Below are 21101 nucleotides of genomic sequence, written 5' to 3' on the forward strand. Positions count from 1 at the left end.
CATCCCAGGTATGCAAGGATGGTTCAACATAAGAAAATCAATTAATGTAATACACCATATCAACAAATCAAAGCAGAAAAATCACATGATCATCTCAATTGATGCAGAGAAGGCATTCGACAAGATTCAACATCCTTTCCTGTTGAAAACACTTCAAAAGATAGGAATACAAGGGAACTTCCTTAAAATGATAGAGGGAATATATGAAAAACCCACAGCTAATATCATCCTCAATGGGGAAAAATTGAAAACTTTCCCCCTAAGATCAGGAACAAGACAAGGATGTCCACTATCACCACTATTATTCAACATTGTGTTGGAGGTTCTAGCCAGAGCAATTAGACAAGAAAAAGAAATACAAGGCATCATAATTGGAAAGGAAGAAGTAAAACTATCACTGTTTGCAGACGATATGATACTATACGTCGAAAACCCAGAAAAATCCACAACAAAACTACTAGAGCTAATAAATGAGTACAGCAAAGTAGCAGGTTACAAGATCAACATTCAAAAATCTGTAGCATTTCTATACACTAGTAATGAACAAGCTGAGGGGGAAATCAAGAAACGAATCCCATTTACAATTGCAACTAAAAGAATAAAATACCTAGGAATAAATTTAACTAAAGAGACAAAAAACCTATATAAAGAAAACTACAAAAAACTGCTAAAAGAAATCACAGAAGACCTAAATAGATGGAAGGGCATACCGTGTTCATGGATTGGAAGACTAAATATAGTTAAGATGTCAATCCTACCTAAATTGATTTACAGATTCAATGCAATACCAATCAAAATCCCAACAACTTATTTTTCAGAAATAGAAAAACCAATAAGCAAATTTATCTGGAAGGGCAGGGTGCCCTGAATTGCTAAAAACATCTTGAGGAAAAAAAACGAAGCTGGAGGTCTCGCGATGCCAGACTTTAAGGCATATTATGAAGCCGCAGTGGTCAAAACAGCATGGTATTGGCATAAAGATAGATATATCGACCAATGGAATCGAATAGAGTGCTCAGATATAGACCCTCTCATCTATGGACATTTGATCTTTGATAAGGCAGTCAAGCCAACTCACCTGGGACAGAGCAGTCTCTTCAATAAATGGTGCCTAGAGAACTGGATATCCAGGTGCAAAAGAATGAAAGAAGACCCATCTCTCACACCCTATACAAAAGTTAACTCAAAATGGATCAAAGATCTAAACATTAGGTCTAAGACCATAAAACAGTTAGAGGAAAATGTTGGGAGATATCTTATGGATCTTACAACTGGAGGCGGTTTTATGGACCTTAAACCTAAAGCAAGAGCACTGAAGAAGGAAATAAATAAATGGGAACTCCTCAAAATTAAACACTTTTGTGCATCAAAGAACTTCATCAAGAAAGTAGAAAGACAGCCTTCACAATGGGAGACAATATTTGGAAATGATATATCAGATAAAGGTCTAGTATCCAGAATTTATAAAGAGATTGTTCATCTCAACAACAAAAAGACAGCCAACCCAATTATAAAATGGGAAAAAGACTTGAACAGACACCTATCAGAAGAGGAAATACAAATGGCCAAAAGGCACATGAAGAGATGCTCAATGTCCCTGGCCATTAGAGAAATGCAAATCAAAACCACAATGAGATATCATCTCACACCCACCAGAATGGCCATTATCAACAAAACAGAAAATGACAAGTGCTGGAGAGGATGCGGAGAAAGAGGCACACTTATCCACTGTTGGTGGGAATGTCAAAGGGTGCAACCACTGTGGAAGGCAGTTTGGCGGTTCCTCAAAAAGCTGAATATAGAATTGCCATACGACCCAGCAATACCATTTCTGGGAATCTACTCAAAGGACTTAAGGGCAAAGACACAAACGGACATTTGCACACCAATGTTTATAGCAGCGTTATTTACAATTGCAAAGAGATGGAAACAGCCGAAATCTCCATCAACAGAAGAGTGGCTAAACAAACTGTGGTATATACATATGATGGAATACTATGCAGCTTTAAGACAGGATAAACTTATGAAGCATGTAATAACATGGATGGACCTAGAGAACATTATGCTGAGTGAGTCTAGCCAAAAACTAAAGGACAAATACTGTATGGTCCCACTGATGTGAACAGACATTCGAGAATAAATTTGGAATATGTCCTTGATAACAGAGTCCAGCAGGAGGTAGAAACAGGGTAAGATAATGGCCAATTGGAGTTGAAGGGATACAGACGGTGTAACAGGACTAGATACAAAAACTCAAAAATGGACAGCACAATAATACCTAATTGTAAAGAAATCATGTTAAAACACTGAATGAAGCTGCATCTGAGCTATAGGTTTTTGTTTTGTTTTGTTTTGTTTTGTTTTGATTTTACTATTGTTACTTTTATTTTTTTCTCTATGTTAAGATTCTATATCTTTTTCGGTTGTGTTGCTAGTTCTTCTAAACCAATGCATATGTACTAAGAAATGATGATCATGCATCTATGTGATGATGTTAAGAATTAATGATTGCATATGTAGAATGGTATGATCTCTAAATGTTGGGTTAATTTCTTTTTTTCCGTTAATTAAAAAAGAAAAAAAGAGAAGGGATAATTGGAGCTGAAGGGATATAGACTGTACAACGGGACTGGATATAAAAACTCAGAAATGGACAGCACAATACTACCCAATTGTAATGCAATTATGTTAAAACACTGAATGAAGCTGCATGTGAGGTATAGGTTTTTTGTTTTTGTTTTTTTTGTGTTTTTTTTTTTCTTTTTCTTTCTATTATTGTTTTAATTCTTATTCTGTTGTCTTTTTATTTCTTTTTCTGAATCGATGCAAACGTACTAAGAAATGATGAATATGCAACTATGTGATGTTATTAAGAATTACTGATTGTACATGTAGATTGGAATGATTTCTAATTGTTTTGTTAATTCTTTTTTTAATTAATAAAAAAAATTCAAAAAAAAATTTAATGAAAAGATAAAAAAAAGTGAATAAGCAAAAATACTTTAATAACAAGTAAGAACTAAAATTTTTGGAGCTATAAACCCATGTGCCAGGTTTCCATCTGCTTGAGTTGAATTAATTCAGTCAGTTCTTCTGGTAACCTTATAGGGTAGGTAACATCTGCATTCTAGAAATGACAAAACTCAGGCATGAGAGGTAATTTGCCAAAATCAAATAGCTTGTTAAGTATGCATAGTTAGATACAAACATTCCAGTTGTTAGAGATGACTAGTTAAGACATAAATTATCTATATGGGTACACCTGCTTCTTCATTTATTCATCAAAAGAATGCATACAACATGCCAGATGCTGAGGATACTTTGAACAAGATGAAGAAAATTCTCCATCTTCTGGAGCCTACACCCTAATGGGGAAAAAGAATTGTTCAACATGTAAACAATTAAGATATTTTCAGACAGTGATGAGTCAAAGAAAATGAAGCAGAATAATAAGCAGAAAGTGAAGGAGTTGGTGGCCTCTTTAATGAGATGATCAGGTGGCTTACCTCAGAATAAGCAATAATGGGTTGTTGAAAGTTATGAAGATTGAGCATGTTTGTTTTTTGGAAGGGCCCTTTGAAACATGAATATCTTCTGCTTTAGTTACAAAGACAGGGTACGAAAATATTAAAAGGAAGAAATCGAACTGATCTCTGCTACTTGTGAAAGAAAAGACATGTTTACAGCTTTCCATAGCTTTTAAAACTTTCCAGAGAAAACAAATATAATTATGCTTTAAAAATGAACTTGTTTTATATTTAAAAAAAAATTTTTTTTAAGTACTGTGCACTCATATGATGATGGCAGCAGTGGCTACGTGTTTGTGGGCTCTGCTGTTTTTAAATTGCATGTTTGGCATTCAAGTGACTCTTCTTTATTTTGCTTAGGTATCTACTGACTGATCAAAACAGGATGCGAAGTGTAAATGACATCATGCCCATGATTGGTGCTCGATTTTATACTCAATTGGATGCTGCTCAGATGAGAAACGATGTCATAGAGGAAGACCTTGCAAAGGTAACAAGTGTAGTTCAAAGAGTATATTCAGACTTAAATTTGTGTTTACAGCTATAAAACATACTAAGTATTGTGCTGAATAAAATATTATAGTTAGTTAAAAGATGGGTTGCAGGTATATTCGCAAGTGTAGTTAAAAGAGTATATACAGACCAAAATCTGAGTGTGCAGCTATAAAACATAGTAAGTATTATGCTGAATAAAATGTTATAATTGGTTAGAAAATGGGTTACAGATATTTTTTGTCCAAAATTCACATTCAGTATTTTAATTTCTTAAGGCCTCTAGGCATTGTTTCTTCTTTTCTTTCATGGCTTTGCTACGGTCACATAATAAAATCTTGATTTTTCCATGTGAGTTCCTTTAACAGTTTCTAAAAATGGTTGTAATGTTCTTGAGTAGTACTATCAAATGAAATGGACATGTTGCATTTCAAAGTATAAACAAAAGGTGGGGTTATTAGGATTTGTATTTAAAGGTAATACTGGTATGGGATACCATTTTTTGTATACCTTTATACTCAGTTAGCTGGAACGTTAACATTCTCTTTCTTTTTAAACTGTTTTGTAGGAAGTTCAAAATGGAAGACTGTTTAGGCTTCTAGCAAAATTGGGAACAATCAATGAGAGGCCGGAGTAAGGATTCAAAGTATTTTACAATGTTTTCAATTCAAGGGCACTATTTTGCATAACAACGAGTGTACCTTCCTCTTACTGGTTTTATTTGAAAAAAATATATATCATGTGAAGTGACCTGAAGACGGTTGACAGCCATTAGAATGCTGTTTTTGAACCTAAGTGCCATTGTCCTTATGGATTTTACACATGTACAGAGAATACATGGCTTTAGAAATCACTGGTTTCTTTTGCACTTTTGAGGGGAACCATAGTTGATGACTAAAACTACCTCTACGCTGTCTCCTTTTTGAAGCTTGGTTGAATCAGTTTAACTCGGACAGTTTAGAGACTTCAAAAATTTAATTGTTAATGTGCCTCTTCTGTGAAAGTACATTTTTTATAGCTGTCATGTCAGTGCTGTTGGACACTCATCACTGTCTTACACTGTTTAGTTCTGCCACTAAATCATCAAGAAATGTAAGCAGAGTTGATATTTGTATTCCGTAACTGCTGAAGACAGGAAGAACAGGACTGTGCTGTTATGGCTATCCTATATGTTACTTTTCAGGAATGTTAATAAATATCATTGCCTGGGGGATATTTTTGACCATGAAATTCAAGTTCATTTGCCTTTCTTTAAAGCAAAAAAAAAAAAAGGCTCGATTACAATTTTCCGAAATCATTTTTCCAAATGAAGAGAACATTATAATATATGTTGAACAAACTTTTAAAATCTCTTTCGGCTGTTTCTTTTAGTATTTATCTCTTTATTTAAAAATAAATGCCTAAGTGCTGTTTCTTGATTTTTTTTTTTTTCAATTTTTAATCCAGTTAATGAATTTTACCTTTTACCCCTTTCCCTTAACATAAGCATACACCCATTCTCTCTCCCTGGACCTTCCCTCCCACTTAACCCATAGATTTTGAGTTAAATTTGTATTTATTGTTGACGTTATTAAGATGTAAATTTTGTTCATAGCCGAACCACATAGTAAATCATGATTTCCTTTCTTTTTCTAAGTTTTTTGGATTTTGTTTTCCTTGAGTTAATGATTGCCTTGTACAGAAAACTAAAGAAATGAAAAAAATTATTTACTGGCAATTCATTTCAGACTCTGCCAGAGTTATAAAAAACCTTTCAGTATGGGCCCAAAATAGGTAACCTATCAGTTCCTTCTTTTTTCTCCCACTTAGAGAAATTGCCCCCGGAGCATGTGTCCTTGGGCTCCTACTTGGCTGGTTGTGCTCTCAGCCGGCTCCCACTCCCACTCTAGAACTGGAGCGTCCCGTCACTAGTCTCCTGGGACTTCTCATTGTCTCTCCCTTTGTGTGGGACACCCTGTTGCTTGCTTTTCCCCCTTGGTTTACTCTTTGATAGAATGGAGCACATCCTCCTGTAGCTTCCTGAGAAAGGTGAGTTTTTTGAGTCCTTGCAAGTTTGGATATATTTGTATTCTGTGATCACATTTTATTGATAGTATGTCTGGAAACAAAAGTTTAGACTGTTCTCAGAAAACTCTTTGTATTAGCTAAATTTTTTTAATAGGTCATATATGAACACATTTTAATAAGAAAAAGATGTGGAGTGGGATAAAAGCCTCTCTTTTTATACTCATTACTTGTCATTTCAGTCTGCCCAGTACCCCCACCAATCTTCATTCATTGGTTTCTTCTGTATCCTTCCAAAATTATAAATACAACTATATATATGCTTATTCCCCCATTTTTTAATGTATAAAGAATTTACACATCATATATATGTATTATATATATATAGATACATATATATAGCTTTTTTCTCTTAATAGTGTATTTTGGAGATCTTTCTATTTAGGTATATTTAATATTATGCCAGGCACTATTCTAAATAGTTTGCAAATATTACCTAATTTAATGCTCACAATAACCCTAAGATGTAGGAAGTATTTTTATTTCCATTTAACAGAGAGAGAAACATTGAAACATAGAGAGGTTAAATAATTTGCCAGGGTCACCTAGCTAGTACGTATACGAGCCAGGGTTCAGGCCCAGATGGTGTGGTTCTGGCTCCATGCTCTGTTGTGCAGTGCTGGCCATGCTGTAGTAGTCTGGCCCATGGATGTTTTATAATTTATTTCTCCACTTCCCTAAATGATGGGCATTTGGGTGATTTTCAGTCTTTTACTGATATAGACAATGCCGTGGGGACTAACGTAGGCAAACATACTTCATGTGTGCCCAAACAGTCTCTCCGTTGGAATTGCACAGTAGAGTCAGCAGCTAGTGCAGAAGGATTTGCCCCTGCTCAGTGCACAGGGGTGCCCCACCAGCAGTATGGCGCCACGCTTTTGGTTTTTGTCACCTTGATAGGTGAGCATTTGAATCTCACTCCACTTTTATTTGGTATTTACTCTTCATGAGCATGCTTGAATATATTTTTTATGCTTTTGATCCATTTCTATTTCCTTTTCTTTATATTTATAGCTTGAGCCCATTTTTGTTTTTCACTTGGCTTGCCTGCCTTTGATGTGTAGAAGAAACTAGAGAGATTAACTCTCTGTGATATTTTTTTCAGTTTGTCATTTTCTTTTGACTCTGCTTCATTTCCCATGGAGATTATATCTATATGTAGTCTAATTGATCAAACTTCTTTTATGCTTCTGGATTTTGAGTCATAGTTGCAAGTTAGAAAGGCCTTCTGTACTCCAGGATTATGAAAGAGTTTTCCTGTGGCTTCTGCTAGAATGTTATGGTTTCATTTTTTTATATCAAAATTATTTATATATTTCGGATTTATATAAGATGTTGGGTATGAATCCCAAGTTTGTTTTTTTCCAAGTAGCCCAAACAGTACTTAAAAATAGACTAGATTTTCACCACTGATTTTGTTCTTCTCCATCTCCATCCTACTGTGTGTTGTTTTTGTTTCCTGCAGCTGTTTAATTTTTTTTATAAATTCTAGAATCAGTTTGTTTAGTTAAAAAAAAAAAACACCAATAAACCTGATGGTATTTTTATTGGGAAAATAATATTGTTTATTGATGAACTTAGAATTTGCATTTTAGCTGTTGCATCATCTTAAGCAAAACCCTGGTATGCATTCTGTTTGCTGACATCTTTTGTATTATTTGGTGACATTCAAGTTCTTCATGTAGTTAGAGCCACTAAGTTTATTTTTGGACCCTTTTTCTTGTTGCCGTTATAAATGGGATTCCCCTATTAGCCCTATTCTTGTTATTCCTGCTTCTTACTGCTTGTTGATGTACCTGAAAAGTACTGATTTCTGTAAATTTTGTACCCTGATACCTTGTTGTTTGAATAGTTTTTTAGTAGGTTCTCTTATGTTTCCCAGTCATATCATCTGTAAGTAATTATAGTTACATTTCTTCCTTTTTTTTTTTAAATTTTTTTAAATACCAAAAAACACATAACAAATGCAGACATTCCTCTTTTGATCATTCCGTTCTACATATATAATCAGTAATTCACAAATATCTTCACATAGTTGCATATTTATCATCATGATCATTTCTTGAAACATTTGCATCTATTCAGAAAAAGGAATAAAACGAAAGCAGAAAAAAAAATTTATACATACCATATCCCTTACCCCTCCCTTTCATTGATCACTAGCATTTCAAACTAAATTTATTTTAACATTTGTTCCCCTATTATTTATTTTTATTCCATATGTTCTACTCATCTGTTGACAAGGTAGATAAAAGGAGCATCAGACACAAGGTTTTCACAATCACACAGTCACATTGTGAAAGCTATATCATTATACAGTCATCTTCAAGAAACATTGCTACTGGAACACAGCTCTACATTTTCAGGCAGTTCCCTCCAGCCTCTCCACTACATCTTGAATAGCAAGGTGATATCTACTTAATGCGTAAGACTAACCTCCAGGATAACCTCTCGACTCTATTTGGAATCTCTCAGCCATTGACACTTTGTCTCATTTCACTCTTCCCCCCTTTTGGTCGAGAAGGTTGTCTCAATCCCTTGATGCTGGGTCTCAGCTCATTCTAGGGTTTTTCTCAATCCCTTGATGCTGAGTCTCAGCTCATTCTAGGATTTCTGTCCCACGTTGTCATTTCTTCCTTTCTAATTTTTGTGCTTTTAATTCCTCTTTAGCGATTGTGTTAGCTACAACCTCCAGTATACATAGTAGTTGTGATAGTTTTGTTCAGAATTTGAAGCATTGCTCTATTTGTCATAGTTTTGTTTTTATGTATTTGTTTTTTGCTCCATTGTCTTTTAACTTTTGTACTGACTCAGAGCCAGTTTCTCTACAAATCCTTCCTCTTCCCTCAAACTTTTAAAAAGGCTCTTTATCACTGCCAATCAGCAATGTATAATGATGTACTTTGGTAGTGGGTGTTTGATTCATCTTGATGAGTCAACAGGTAGGCCCTTTTTTTGTTTTATTTTGTTTTTGCATGGGTGGGCTCCGGGAATTGAACCCAGGTCCAGGGCTCAGCAGGTGATAATTCTTGCCACTGAGCCACCATCGCACTGCTCTAGGTAGGCCGTTTTAGTCTTGGAAATTCAAGTCCTTTGGCTCTGAGAAAAGGTCTTTATTATTTCTTTGAAAATTTATTTTCTCTTTTTCTAGAATTCCCATTGGTCAGATGTTACTTCTTTGGGATTGATTTTTCCAATTCTCTCCTCTGTTTTCTTTCTCTTGTTCTACTTTCTAGGCAATTATCTTTTTTTCTAAAATTAAAGTTTTCTAATCCTACTTTGAATTTTTAAGTTTCTGCTCTTTTATTTCTAATTTTCAAGAACTGTTCTAGTCTCTGAATATTTCTGTTTTATAGCATCTTATTCTTGCTTATCTGAGGCTGTCAATTATAGATTTTGGGGTTTGGTTTTAAGTTTTGTTCTATTCCCTGCAATATCTCAGGAAACAAGTTTGCTTTATTTTCTTTTCAAAAGATTTCTGATCCTTGGCTGTCTATTTATACTAAGAACAAGGTTTAAAAAGCTGCCAGGAAGCTCTGTGTGGGCCAGGGATTGTAGAATGTTGAACTGTGCTGCATGATAAAGCAGTGCTGTTACTTATGATAAAACAATGTTATATTGTTACATACGAATTTTATTTGTTTTTGGTAGACTCCAAATGTTGTGTTTCTCCTGGGGAGGTCAGCATTCCCTAAAGGAATCTTCCAACTTCCTGTGGTATAAGCCTAACTGCCGGGTTTGGAGAGCCAAGCAGGGGAAGATGTTTGCTGAATAGTGTCTCCCTCATTCCCTGCTGTGCATGCCATTCCTGAGGCTGGTGCTTCTCTGTTTCACCCTTTCTGGAAAGTAAACCTCCAGATTTCTGCCAGGCAGAGGTGGAGGTGGGGGTGAGATGTTATTTGTTGTTTATAGACCCTTTATATCAATTCTGTTTTCGGCCTCAGTCCATACCTGCACCTTTAACACCTGATGATTTGGGTTTCTGAGCCTCTCGGGTTTGTCTTGTTTTTTTGTTGGCCTCCCCCTTCCAATGCCCCTTGTCGTATTAGGTTTCAGATTGTTCAGGTCTGCAGTCATACCACTTAGCCATCTGCTTTCCATCTTCCAAATTTTGTGAACTTTTTTTTCTGTCTACTATTGTTGCTTCTTATGATCCCTTTGTCTCTGTGTTTATACCCTTTTTAATACTGTCAATTCAGTGGAATTTTGAAAAGGAGCACAGAGATAAATGGATGTGTTTCCTCTGCATTTTAATTGAAAGTCTCTGCAGTGACCTTCACAAATCACATATATGATTGTGTTGGAACCATATGGCAGGCTTCCCCCCTTGTTCTTAGAATAAAGACTATTTTTTTTTAACGCAATCTAAAGCCTGCATGGTCTTGTCCCTACCTACTTCTCATCCCGTGCTTCAAATCTGCTTTTTAAAATTTTTCTCCCCTCACTATCATACCTTCTCTTGCTTTCTCCTTGCCATGCTTACCCCCTTCTCTCCCTTTTCCTTGTGTTCTCTTTTTCTCCTCCTCTCCAACTTCATTTGGCCACATGACCATTTGTAAGTCTCTTAAGTGTTCCATGCTCTGTCCGCACAAAAACTGATGACCAAGAAGTGACATTCCTCTGGGAAAAGCATCCATTATATCCTTTCAAACTCTTCACTTGCCTTCCAGAATGAATTCCTATTTCTGGTCTATACCGTATCTCTTTCCTAAGAGCATTAAAATATGCAGTTATAACTTTGATAATACTTGTTTTCCCTGCTAGACTGTAAGTTCCAAAGGACACTGAAAACTAACTGTGGTTTTCTTGTCATTCCTCTGGTTTTTTGCAGCTTGCTTTCAGATGGAATGGTAGAAAACCAAAATCTACCTCTTTTTTGTTTCCTGAACAGTTTTCAACTTTATGCTCCTCAATAAAATGGAGCACATATCCGATCATCTCACGCTGCTCTGCCCTTAAGGCTGAAGGAAGGAAAAGGCTCCCTGCTTTCAACCGGTGTCTAATGACACTGAAAAACTTTTTTTTTTCCTTCCCATTTTATCTAATGATTGGGGCTTAACTAAAGGAGGCAGTGTAAAATAGGAACTCATAAGATGTGCTTGCCCTTGAGGATTGAGAATTAAAATAGGGAGGTCATACACTTCCATGCCAATAAAATGAGTAAAAGAAATCCATAGGCAATCTGGGCTTAACAAAATTTGGGGCAAAAAAATTGTTTTAGCTTCCCTATTACTATTGAAGGATTTAAAAAAAAACAAACACTACACATATGAGTGCACCCTAATTTCTTGTTCATTAAGGAAAAATTAAACTGGTTTTGAATCTGAAGAAGAATTTGTGGCATACAATATGTGTTAATGATGTGAAATATTGACTTCTCGTAGGTTTCAGAAGGACCCTACCTGGTCAGAGACTGGAGACCGTTACCTGTTGAAGCTCTTTAGGGATCATCTCTTTCACCAGGTGACAGAAGCGGGCGCTCCCTGGATTGATCTCAGTCACATCATTTCTTGTCTTAACAAGGTAATTTGTCTCCGGATACTTCAGATTCAATTTGTAGAGTTAACATCTACAAATAGTAAAAGACTTAAAAAATCAGGATATACTCTTACTCTAGCTTACAAAGACATTTTATTAATAATTATTAGTTGTTACTAATTAATAACATTTTATACAACAGGAGAATTTTTTAGTACACGAATAATTGCAGATTTTTTAATTATAAATCTTTTTATTATGATAAAATGCCAGAAAATATGTCCCTCCCTCCTTCATAATGCACGTTATTTGCATGTTATTTTGATACACCAAATAAAACAATGCCTAGGAAAAACAAAAAATAATTTTGTGCTTACATTAAAAAAAAATATTAAATTTCTTTGTTCTAATGAATTGTGAGTCATGTTGAATGCCCTGCATGTTATCAATTCACATATTATTAATTCCAGTTTTACCAGTCAAGCTATTATAATAATAAAAGTGCATTACTGGAAAATCAGCAGGCCTAGCCATTGTAAACAGGAGATTGGGTGACGTGATGAGCTGATTAGATGGAGGATGTCATATGTTTATTTGAGAGCACGATGATCTTTGCGTTATCGAAAGACCTGTAAGAAATGCAGTTTACGGTGGTGGGAAGGAACAGATTTTCCTGATTAGGTTCTCGGAATTATAGGTCTCAGAACCAGTCTGCAGAGCTAAATTCTAGTAGTCATACAGATTCGTCTCTGAACCAGGAGTCAGCAAGCTATGGCCTGTGGACTACAAATTAATAGTTTTTACATTTTTAAAGGGTTGTTAAAAATGAAACCACAAAAAAAAAAAGAATGTACAACAAAGACTGTGACTCCAAAGCCTAAAACATTTACTCCCTGGCTCTTTATAGAAAACATTTGCTCATCCCCAGTCTAACTTGTCCCTAAATTATAAGTACTAGAGAAGAAAATACCTACAAGAAAATACCTACTATGGCACATAATTTAGAACCATTAATGTGCAGTGCTCTAACCTTTCAGGGGAAAAAATGTTTTTTTTTTTAGTCTCCTTAAAACTCTTTAGAGAAAATTGTCAGTGACCTACATCAAGACAGCACAAAAGCAGGTGTGCCACTGAACTAACCCTATATGATTTACACACACACACACACATTTCCCCTTACCTTCCTTAAGTGGAAAACATTTTTCTTCAGAGCAATTAGTAGAGAATAATTCTATGAGATCTTAGAACATAATATCTAAGTACAAGTAATTAAAAATATGGAAACTAATATAAATACTGACAGGTAGATCCTGTGGAATAAACCATAGATGATATCTTAAGTGAAGATGATTTAATGACTATTAAGATAATTGAAAGTTTGATGAAAATCCTATTTCACATCGTAGAATAATAGTAAATAATTTTATTCCACATCTGAAAATGTGACAAATTTCTAAAGTTGGAAGCAGTATAATAATTTAAAAGAAAAGGCTGTTCATATTGATTTTATAAAAGTAAAAATTTTACATAAGCTTACTTTGGTGGAAATGATGGGAAAAAGAATTGGCAAAATGGTTTGAAAGTAATTTTCAAACTAATTTTAAGCCCTCAAAATCAGTTGTGAACATATTTTAATGAATTAATGACAAGAATGGAAAGTGTGCATTGAAAACTAATAAAAATAAACTGAAAGCCATAATAATACAAAATATTTGATGAACTAAGGATAAGTATTTATGCTTTATAAAGACCTTATTAAAATATTACTGCCACAAAGTGATAGATAAGTGGGCAAAGATCATGAATTGGCATTCACGCAAGCAGAAATAACAGAAGTAAATGTTTGCTAACACTAGTTCAGAAAAATACAAATTAGGATGGCAAGACACTGTTTTGATACTGGTTGCTGGTAAATTGGTACAACTGATAAATCAGTGGTGTAATTGATAACCTTTGAGAAAGCAATTTGGTTGCATGTATTTAGCTTTAAAATTATGCATCTTTCTGATTTATCATTTATATTTGTAAGGATTTCTCCTAAGAATGGAATTCTGTCAAAGAAAAACTTAACTAGATGAATACGATTGTTGGAGTGTAATTCATGATACCAAAAAGTAAGAAAATATTGGGGAACTAATTAAATTATGGAGTATCGACTGGATGGAATATAGTGCATGTCAAGTGTTAAGCATGAAAGATAGATAGCAATAGGGAAGTGTTTACGTTTGAAAAGTTTCTGAGTTAAAAGCTGTGTGCAAACCTGATTACTGCTGTAGAATATTTATGGATATCTGGAAGGGAATGTGGCAAAAAAAATTTTCATCTCGTTGTTGCAAATTTTCTAAAATAAATAAAGTAGATTCTCTTCTGCACGGTATGAACTTGTTTTTGGTATATCTGTTTCAGCTAGATGCTGGTGTGCCAGAAAAAATAAGCCTCATTTCCAGAGATGAGAAGAGTGTCCTTGTGGTGACTTACAGTGACTTAAAGCGCTGCTTCGAAAATACTTTTCAAGAACTAATTGCAGCTGCAAATGGCCAGTTGTAGTATTTGCTTAAAAAGCACGCAGGACCTTGCTGAGGAACTTAACCAATAGCAGATTGCACTACAGCTGAACTGTTTTCATCATCTCATTTCACACTTGGGAAACAAACAGGAGATGAGCAAAGCTGCTTGCACTTCAGTCAGGTACACTGTTACTTGAAAGGAAGAATGTTTCACTTCTCCTAGAGCTCTGGCTGCCATTGGAGGCTATATTCTGTGAAGAATTTATTTTAGATTAAGGAACACCATCAAGTGAATGATGTTCCTGCTTTTATTTTTTCCACTTGTATATGCACTAATTTTAATTTTTTAAAGACTTTTTTTTGAGATCTTTGAACTTTTGCCACATTGTATACTTATTAAGGGAAACTATTTGCAAGGACATTTTTGGGAAACAATGCGGGGCAGCATTTTTGTCACTGAGGGTTACAGAATTTGCTCTTTGGGGGATAGGTTGGCCTGAATTTCATAATGGACCAGGTAAATGATTTTCATAGAAATGTAGTACAGTGCAGAATTCTTGTGAGAGTATTTGTATGCAAGCTCTGTATGCCACCCACTGTTAGTTCAAATTTAGATTTTTGTTTTGATTTGCTTTGATTTTAAGAGCACACAAAGAGAAGTATCAGTGAATTGTTGGGCATGCATTCCCCTATTAATTGATTTAAATCCTTTCCGACTCAGGACTGGTTAAACTATAAACGAAGGAGCGCATATAGCTCTCTGCTCCAAATTCAACCAAACTTTTTTTTTTTTAGAGGTATGTTTCCCTGCTAGTCAGATGCATTTACATTTATGCATTTTTTAAAAAATAGAAAAAAAACTAAGAAATTGTGTTAAAGGCCTGAAGTTCGGGAGTATATTACTTTAGGTTATTTACAGTTTGCTTTTTTTTTTTTTTTTGCGTAAAGTTCTGATCTTTGAACCACAGCTTTATTATGGTACTTTACACTGGACACAGATACAAAAGACACTGTTAAGAAGATTAACTAAATGCAGCAGTGGTCTGGCATCAAGAGCTTTCTGAAGTTTGACAGCCTGAATCTGGAGGTATAACAATCTGCTGTGCCTTTGCAGTCACTGCTTAGCCCAAAGTAAGAGTACTTTTGATAAGAACTCACTGTGTGGGATATTCCTGAGTAAGTCAATCTCAAAGGTTTGCAATTTTCCTCCTCTTAACTTTCTTAATATTTGGACATGCAGTTGTCGCCAAACTTGGGTATTCGTGGAATTTCTAGTTAATGAAATACCTATACTTTGATACTGAAGACTGCCAAATACATAGGAATTTTCTTTCTTAAAAATCAGTAATGAAGACTATATATCCTTTCCCAGCACTGAATGTTTTACTAGCACTGGGTGCTCACCGTGGAACTATGAAGAAAATGTGGATACTCAAAAGGTCAGGACAGACTTACAAGCATTTGCAACTGATGTCACTGTCTTCGATTTTAATAATTAAACCTATTTGTAGTTTTCAGAGAAGTTTTTAATATTTCTCTGTCTACTTTTTATAAGCTTTAAAATGATTTTCTCTGCCTTGAGATTTGCATCAAGATAAAGCCCCTCTCTTCACCTGAAAGCTTTGAAGACTGGAGACATATTCTACACCTTTTTAAGAAGTATGGTTGAGGCTGTGTTTCGTCACATCAGTTGTTGAGTTAAAAAGAAAATCAATTACTGCATTTGATCTGGATGGATTTTAAAAGAACATAATGTTCAATATTCAAAGAATAACATTTGCCACCATAATGTTCTTTTTTTATGTAAAAGGAACAAGAACTTGGAGACATTAACATGCGAAAGTCTTTTATCATTAGCTCATGTATTTGAGGAAGAGCAGCTGTCTTTTTATATGTTTTTTGACAAATCATATTGTAATTCTTTTGTACAAAAAAGAACTACTTGTATTCTAGAAGAAATATGAAATGCTTAATTTATAAGCGGGCTGGAGATTTTTTCCAATATTGTTTTCTTTGAAAATGAAAGGGGATCATCTATTTTAGTTTTAGGGTTTGGGAACTTTTTGAAAATTTAATTTGTGGACCAATGTTTTATGAAAGCTAAGGAAGGGCAGGGGTAAAATATTAGGGCTTGAATTTCTCATTCTGTATAGACCAGCAAACTTCCCTCTGCAAGGCAAGTTCAAATCACAAACCCAAGAATGTTTGCATTGTAAATGCTAGTTTGCTTCAGCCCCTAGCAACCTCAGGACTTGCTTTGAGTATAAAAGGTAGACAGCTTAGACAGCTGATATGTTTTCATCAGTAAATATTGTCAGCCAGAAAACAGTTGGTGTCAGGTAATGCATATTTTTTTAGCTTTGTTTTATATTTATTTTTCACTTAGTTTTTATTGGGAATGGTTTTCAAAGAACTCTCAATTCTGCTTAGGTGTTTTTTGGGGGGAACCCTCTTTTCCATAGTGTAATTCTGTTCAAGAGGTTGTCTGAAAGTTTAGTCTGTTTAATTCATAGGAAGATTTTAATACCTGAGAACAGTCAAATTAAGAATATAAGCTTCCCATGCCTTCCTCTTATGACAGATGAAAGCACAGAAGGGACAACCCTTGAAATCATGTAACATTGGCCATTTCAATTTTTGTACCTATTTCAAATTCTGTTAGTGTATTTACTTCATTGTAAATATTTTTTGAGGGTACCTTTGTACTTGGCTTTTGACCTTGGTTCTGTGATTTGGATGTCAGCAACTTCCCTAAAAAGCACCAGTATGTTAAGTTCTAATGTCGTGATCCCAATATGTGTTATTCATCTTTAATTCTGTTTTCAGTCTTTATGTGTACAGCAGTATTTTTAATAAAGAATTACCGAAATAAATTTGTCTTTTTTGTGCCAGTTCATATAAAAAGATGGTTGAAATATTTTTGTATTGTGAAATACAACATATATATACAAGAAAGCAATAAATTTCAAAGTACATTTTAACAAGTAGTTATAGAACTGATTTCAAAGTCTGGTATGAGTTATCGTTCAACAATTTCAGGTTTTTCCTGCTTGCTGCTCCATGATACTGGAGACTAAAAAGAAATATCAGTATAATGACTCAGTAGTTGTACTCATTTGTTAAATCCACCTTCTGTGTTACAGTTCCTCCCAATGGGTATTTTGGCTGTTGCCCATTCTCACTTTTTTCATGTTAAAAGGGGGTGTTAACAATATGGGATAGAGGGATGGAATTGGTTGATGTTCTTGGAGATACTGGCAACTCTGGGTTTAAGGACTTATCTGGCCTAGGAACCATCTGAAGGTTTGGTTTTCTGAAAAGTAAACTTAGTGTGTGCAACTTTTGTAGTGGCATATTGTTTAAATAAATGTATAGTCAACCCCATAATTGCCAAAGGAGAAACGGGATAAATAACTATGTATATGGTTCAAGCTTATTCCTAGATACTTGATTCTTTTGGTTGCTATTTTAAATGGAATTTTTTCCCCTAAATTGTCTCCTAAACATTAATGTCTGTTTAAACATTAATGATTTTTGTTTAGACAAAAATTAGGAATACATTACTCTTGTATTCCACTACTTTGCTGAATTTGTTTATTAGCTCAAGTAGCTTTGTCATAGATTTCTCAGGGTTTTCCAAGTGAAAGATCATGTCATCTTCAGAAAAGGAAAGTTTTTGACTTCCTTTCCTTTTGGATGCCTTTCATTTCTTTCTCCTGCCTAACTGCTCTAGCTAGAATGTTGAATGATAGTGGTGACAATGAACATTCTTGTCTGATTCCCATTCTTACAGGGAATGCTTTAAATCTCTCACCATTAAGTATGATGCTGGTTATGGGTTTTTCATATATGAGCTTTATATTGAGGGAGTTTCCTTTGATCCCTACCTTTTGAAGTGCTTTTAGCAGGAAAGGATGCTGAATTTTGTCAAATGCTTTTTCACATCAATTGATACGATCGTGATTTTTCCCTTTTGATTTGTTAATGTGCTGTATTACATTGATTGATTTTTCTTGTGTTGAACCACCCCTGCATTCCTGTATAAACCCCACTTGGTTTCTTTAAATGACCCTTACTGGTAGTCTTCAATCTGTGCCCTCCTCCTGACCTCCTGCTCCTGATTTTTTCTTTTTTTTCCTCTCTCAAGCTGACAGGACTCCCTTTAGTATTTCTTGTAGGGCAGGTCTTTTGTTGACTGGTTCTTTCAGTCTTTGTCTGTCTTTGAAGACTTAAAATCTCTCCTCAATTTTGAAGGACAGCTTGGCTGTATAAAGAATTTTTGGCTGGAAGCCTTTCTCATTCAGGATTTTAAATATATCACTACCTTCTTGCCCCCATGGTGCCTGTGAGTAGTCTATACTCAGCCTTACATAGTTGCCCTCGTATGTAGTTGATCATATTTTGCTGTTTTCAGGACTTTCTGCTTCTCTCCAGCATTTGACAGTCTGATTAGAATGTGTTTTGGAGTAGACCTGTTTGTACTTGTTCCATTTGGGGTTCGTTAGGCATCTTTGATTTGCACGTTTATGCCTTTTATAACGATTGGGATACTTTCTCCAGTTCTATCTTCAACTAACCTCCCAGACCTTTACTCTTCTCTTATATTCTGGCACAACAGTGTTCCTTATATTTGTGTACCTTTTGTTGTCCATCATTTCCCTGAGTCCAGTTCCATTTTTTCCATCTTTTTTGTGCTTTGTTCTTTTGTGCACTCTATTTCGGTTGTTCTGTTGTCTAGGTCACTTATTCTTTTTCCATTTCTGCTTTCTGCTATAGTGTGTCTCTCCACAATATTCTCTTCTGTTCTTTTCTAGTGTCTTCTTGATGTCCTTTATTTCCTTATAAATTTCCTTGAGTAATTGTTCCGTATTCTGTGTCCCCTCTGGTATTTTGATTTTTTCATTTAACTGGGCTATTTCTCTCTTGATCTTCATATGCTTTGTAATTTTCTGTTGTGTTTGGGGTATTTGATTATCTTAATAAGGTTATTTTGCAAGTTGGTTTCCTTTGCTTGTTTTAAGTTTATTATTTACTTGACTTTGTGTTGGCAGTCCCCTTTTTAACTTGGTTTGTCATTAATTCCCTGTCAAGCCAAGGTGCAGATCTCTTGTAAGAGGTGCAGTTCTTCTTAAGGATATATAAAAAGCTAGGCCTGGGTGCATGGGTAGTTCAGTTGCAGAACACTTGCCTGCCAATTTTGGGAGACCTGGGCTCGACTCCTGGCCCATGCACCCCCCCAAAAAAACAGGAAAAAACACCTCATCAATAGTAGGTCCCTGAAACCAGAAGGAGATATCCCAAGATATATTGGGAATGAACTCAGAGTGGTACTCATAGAAAAGGAAGAAAGGGGAAAAAAATTTTTTTTAAATATATTTAAGAAAAGAAAAGGCAGATGGGGTGTTTGCCAGACTGCACATACTGCTGCTTGCCAGCAGATGGCACTCTTGAGAATCACCTCCCCTCAGGCCCACCTCTCCCCAACTGTGGCAGCTGGCCAGGCAACATGGCTTACGTGGCAGGGGGCCAGTCCCAGCATGTGGGACAGAGCAGCTGACCACAGTGCCCAGTGCCTGGTGGAACCACTGTTCACAGCACCTGACAGTATGGGTATTTGCAGTGCCCAGTGGGTGTGGCTTTTTGCAGTGGGTGGCTAGGCGCACCTCTGGGCTCCCCACAGGTGCCACCAACAGCGCAGCCACATGGGGCAGTCTCCCCATTAGCTGCTGGTCTGGGCTGGAGCAGAGGGATGGTCTGTTCCCTCAGATCGCACTTCCCTGTGCGCTGCCGCCCACCCACCAGTGGGGTGACGGCTGAACAGACTGACCCTGCTGTCCTGTCCAGAGCTCCCTGCCTCTTGTCCATGACATCCCCATGAAATGCTGAAGACTGTCTCTGATCACTCACTCCCACGACTGCAGTCCAGGCCATTTTTTCTGATCCCTCTCTTGTTTTCCATGGAGCAGGGGTGAACCCAGCTTGCCCTACTCTGACATCTTCCCAGAACCTGATTGATCCAGTATATTTTTGAAAAATGTCCTGACCTGTGAAACTTGAAAGTCTGCTGAAGTATTCAACACCTAGTAAGGTTTACTGGGCCATTCTTCTGATGGAGGGAAAAAGCGCAACTCTCAAGTGAGCTGTAAGTTTCCAGGGACATGAGAAAAATTTTTAGCTATGATGTGACCCTGATTCCTCAAGCATTCTACATATTACTTGGCTAATGAGTGATTTCACCCATGTGATGAAAACCATTAATATTTTTAAAGGATTTCAGATTCTTGAAGATAAAAATTCTTCTTGCTTTCTTCAGTTAAACACAGACTTACTGAGAGTGATCATTTTTTTTTTCCACCTTTGTTGTATGGAAACTAGGCCTGTGTTTTCTCCTTCGAAATGCCTTTCCAGTTGAGTTTCCTCGTGGTGCAAGTAGATGATAGTATGACTGCTTTCTAAGACACTCTGTTGGCCACTTATTCTAATAGTGATGACCTGGATCGTGTATTTCTCTTTCTAGAATGTAATCTACACAGTGAAACCGAAGACTATTTAGTATGTCTCTTAAGAATGTTCTTTTGCCTAACTATCTTGTATGGTTTCCTGCACCCAACCTTTCACACACATGCACACACATATACCCTGTAATCATGGTAACTTTATCAGCACAGTTAGTCTTTGGGAAAGATCACCTGTTTTTCAGTGAGAGCACTTTAATCTCCAGCCAGCACCTGCACTCAGCCTGAATGTTTTACTTTCATCTTCGTTTGAGTGTTTAAGCTTTCTAGGAAGTCTGCCTAGATTAGTTTGGCTTTGTATTTACTATTTGCAGTGTCCTGATTGTTGAGAGCAACCATTCTATAGTATTTTATGTGGGTCTTGGACCTTGCTACAGCAGTACTCAATCTTTCTTGTGCTGTCTTTAAGTTAAAAATTGGTGTTTAATGCTTTTCCCCAGAGCACCAGCCCCCCATCCCCAGGGATGGCCAAGACCCTTTTCTTCACTTATAAGCAAATCAGGGAGAAAACAGGTAGA

At 35.9% G+C, this 21101-nt stretch overlaps 1 protein-coding gene across 4 annotated transcripts in view; it reads left to right on the forward strand.

The window, feature by feature from the left end:
• PAN3 (poly(A) specific ribonuclease subunit PAN3) overlaps nt 1–16932 on the forward strand; it is a 212657-nt gene extending 195725 nt beyond the window's left edge. For all 4 annotated transcript variants that reach the window (XM_077158934.1, XM_077158933.1, XM_077158932.1 and 1 more), the window contains 4 exons: nt 3888–4017; nt 4588–4652; nt 11468–11606; nt 13968–16932. In XM_077158934.1, coding sequence (XP_077015049.1) covers nt 3888–4017; nt 4588–4652; nt 11468–11606; nt 13968–14108 — 475 coding nt within the window. In that variant the 3' untranslated portion in view covers nt 14109–16932. The remainder of the gene's footprint in view (nt 1–3887; nt 4018–4587; nt 4653–11467; nt 11607–13967) is intronic.
• The last annotated feature ends 4169 nt before the right edge of the window (nt 16933–21101 follow it).

This window comes from Tamandua tetradactyla, chromosome 4, assembly GCF_023851605.1.
Source record: "Tamandua tetradactyla isolate mTamTet1 chromosome 4, mTamTet1.pri, whole genome shotgun sequence".
In the NCBI taxonomy this organism is placed as follows: Eukaryota; Metazoa; Chordata; class Mammalia; order Pilosa; family Myrmecophagidae; genus Tamandua; species Tamandua tetradactyla.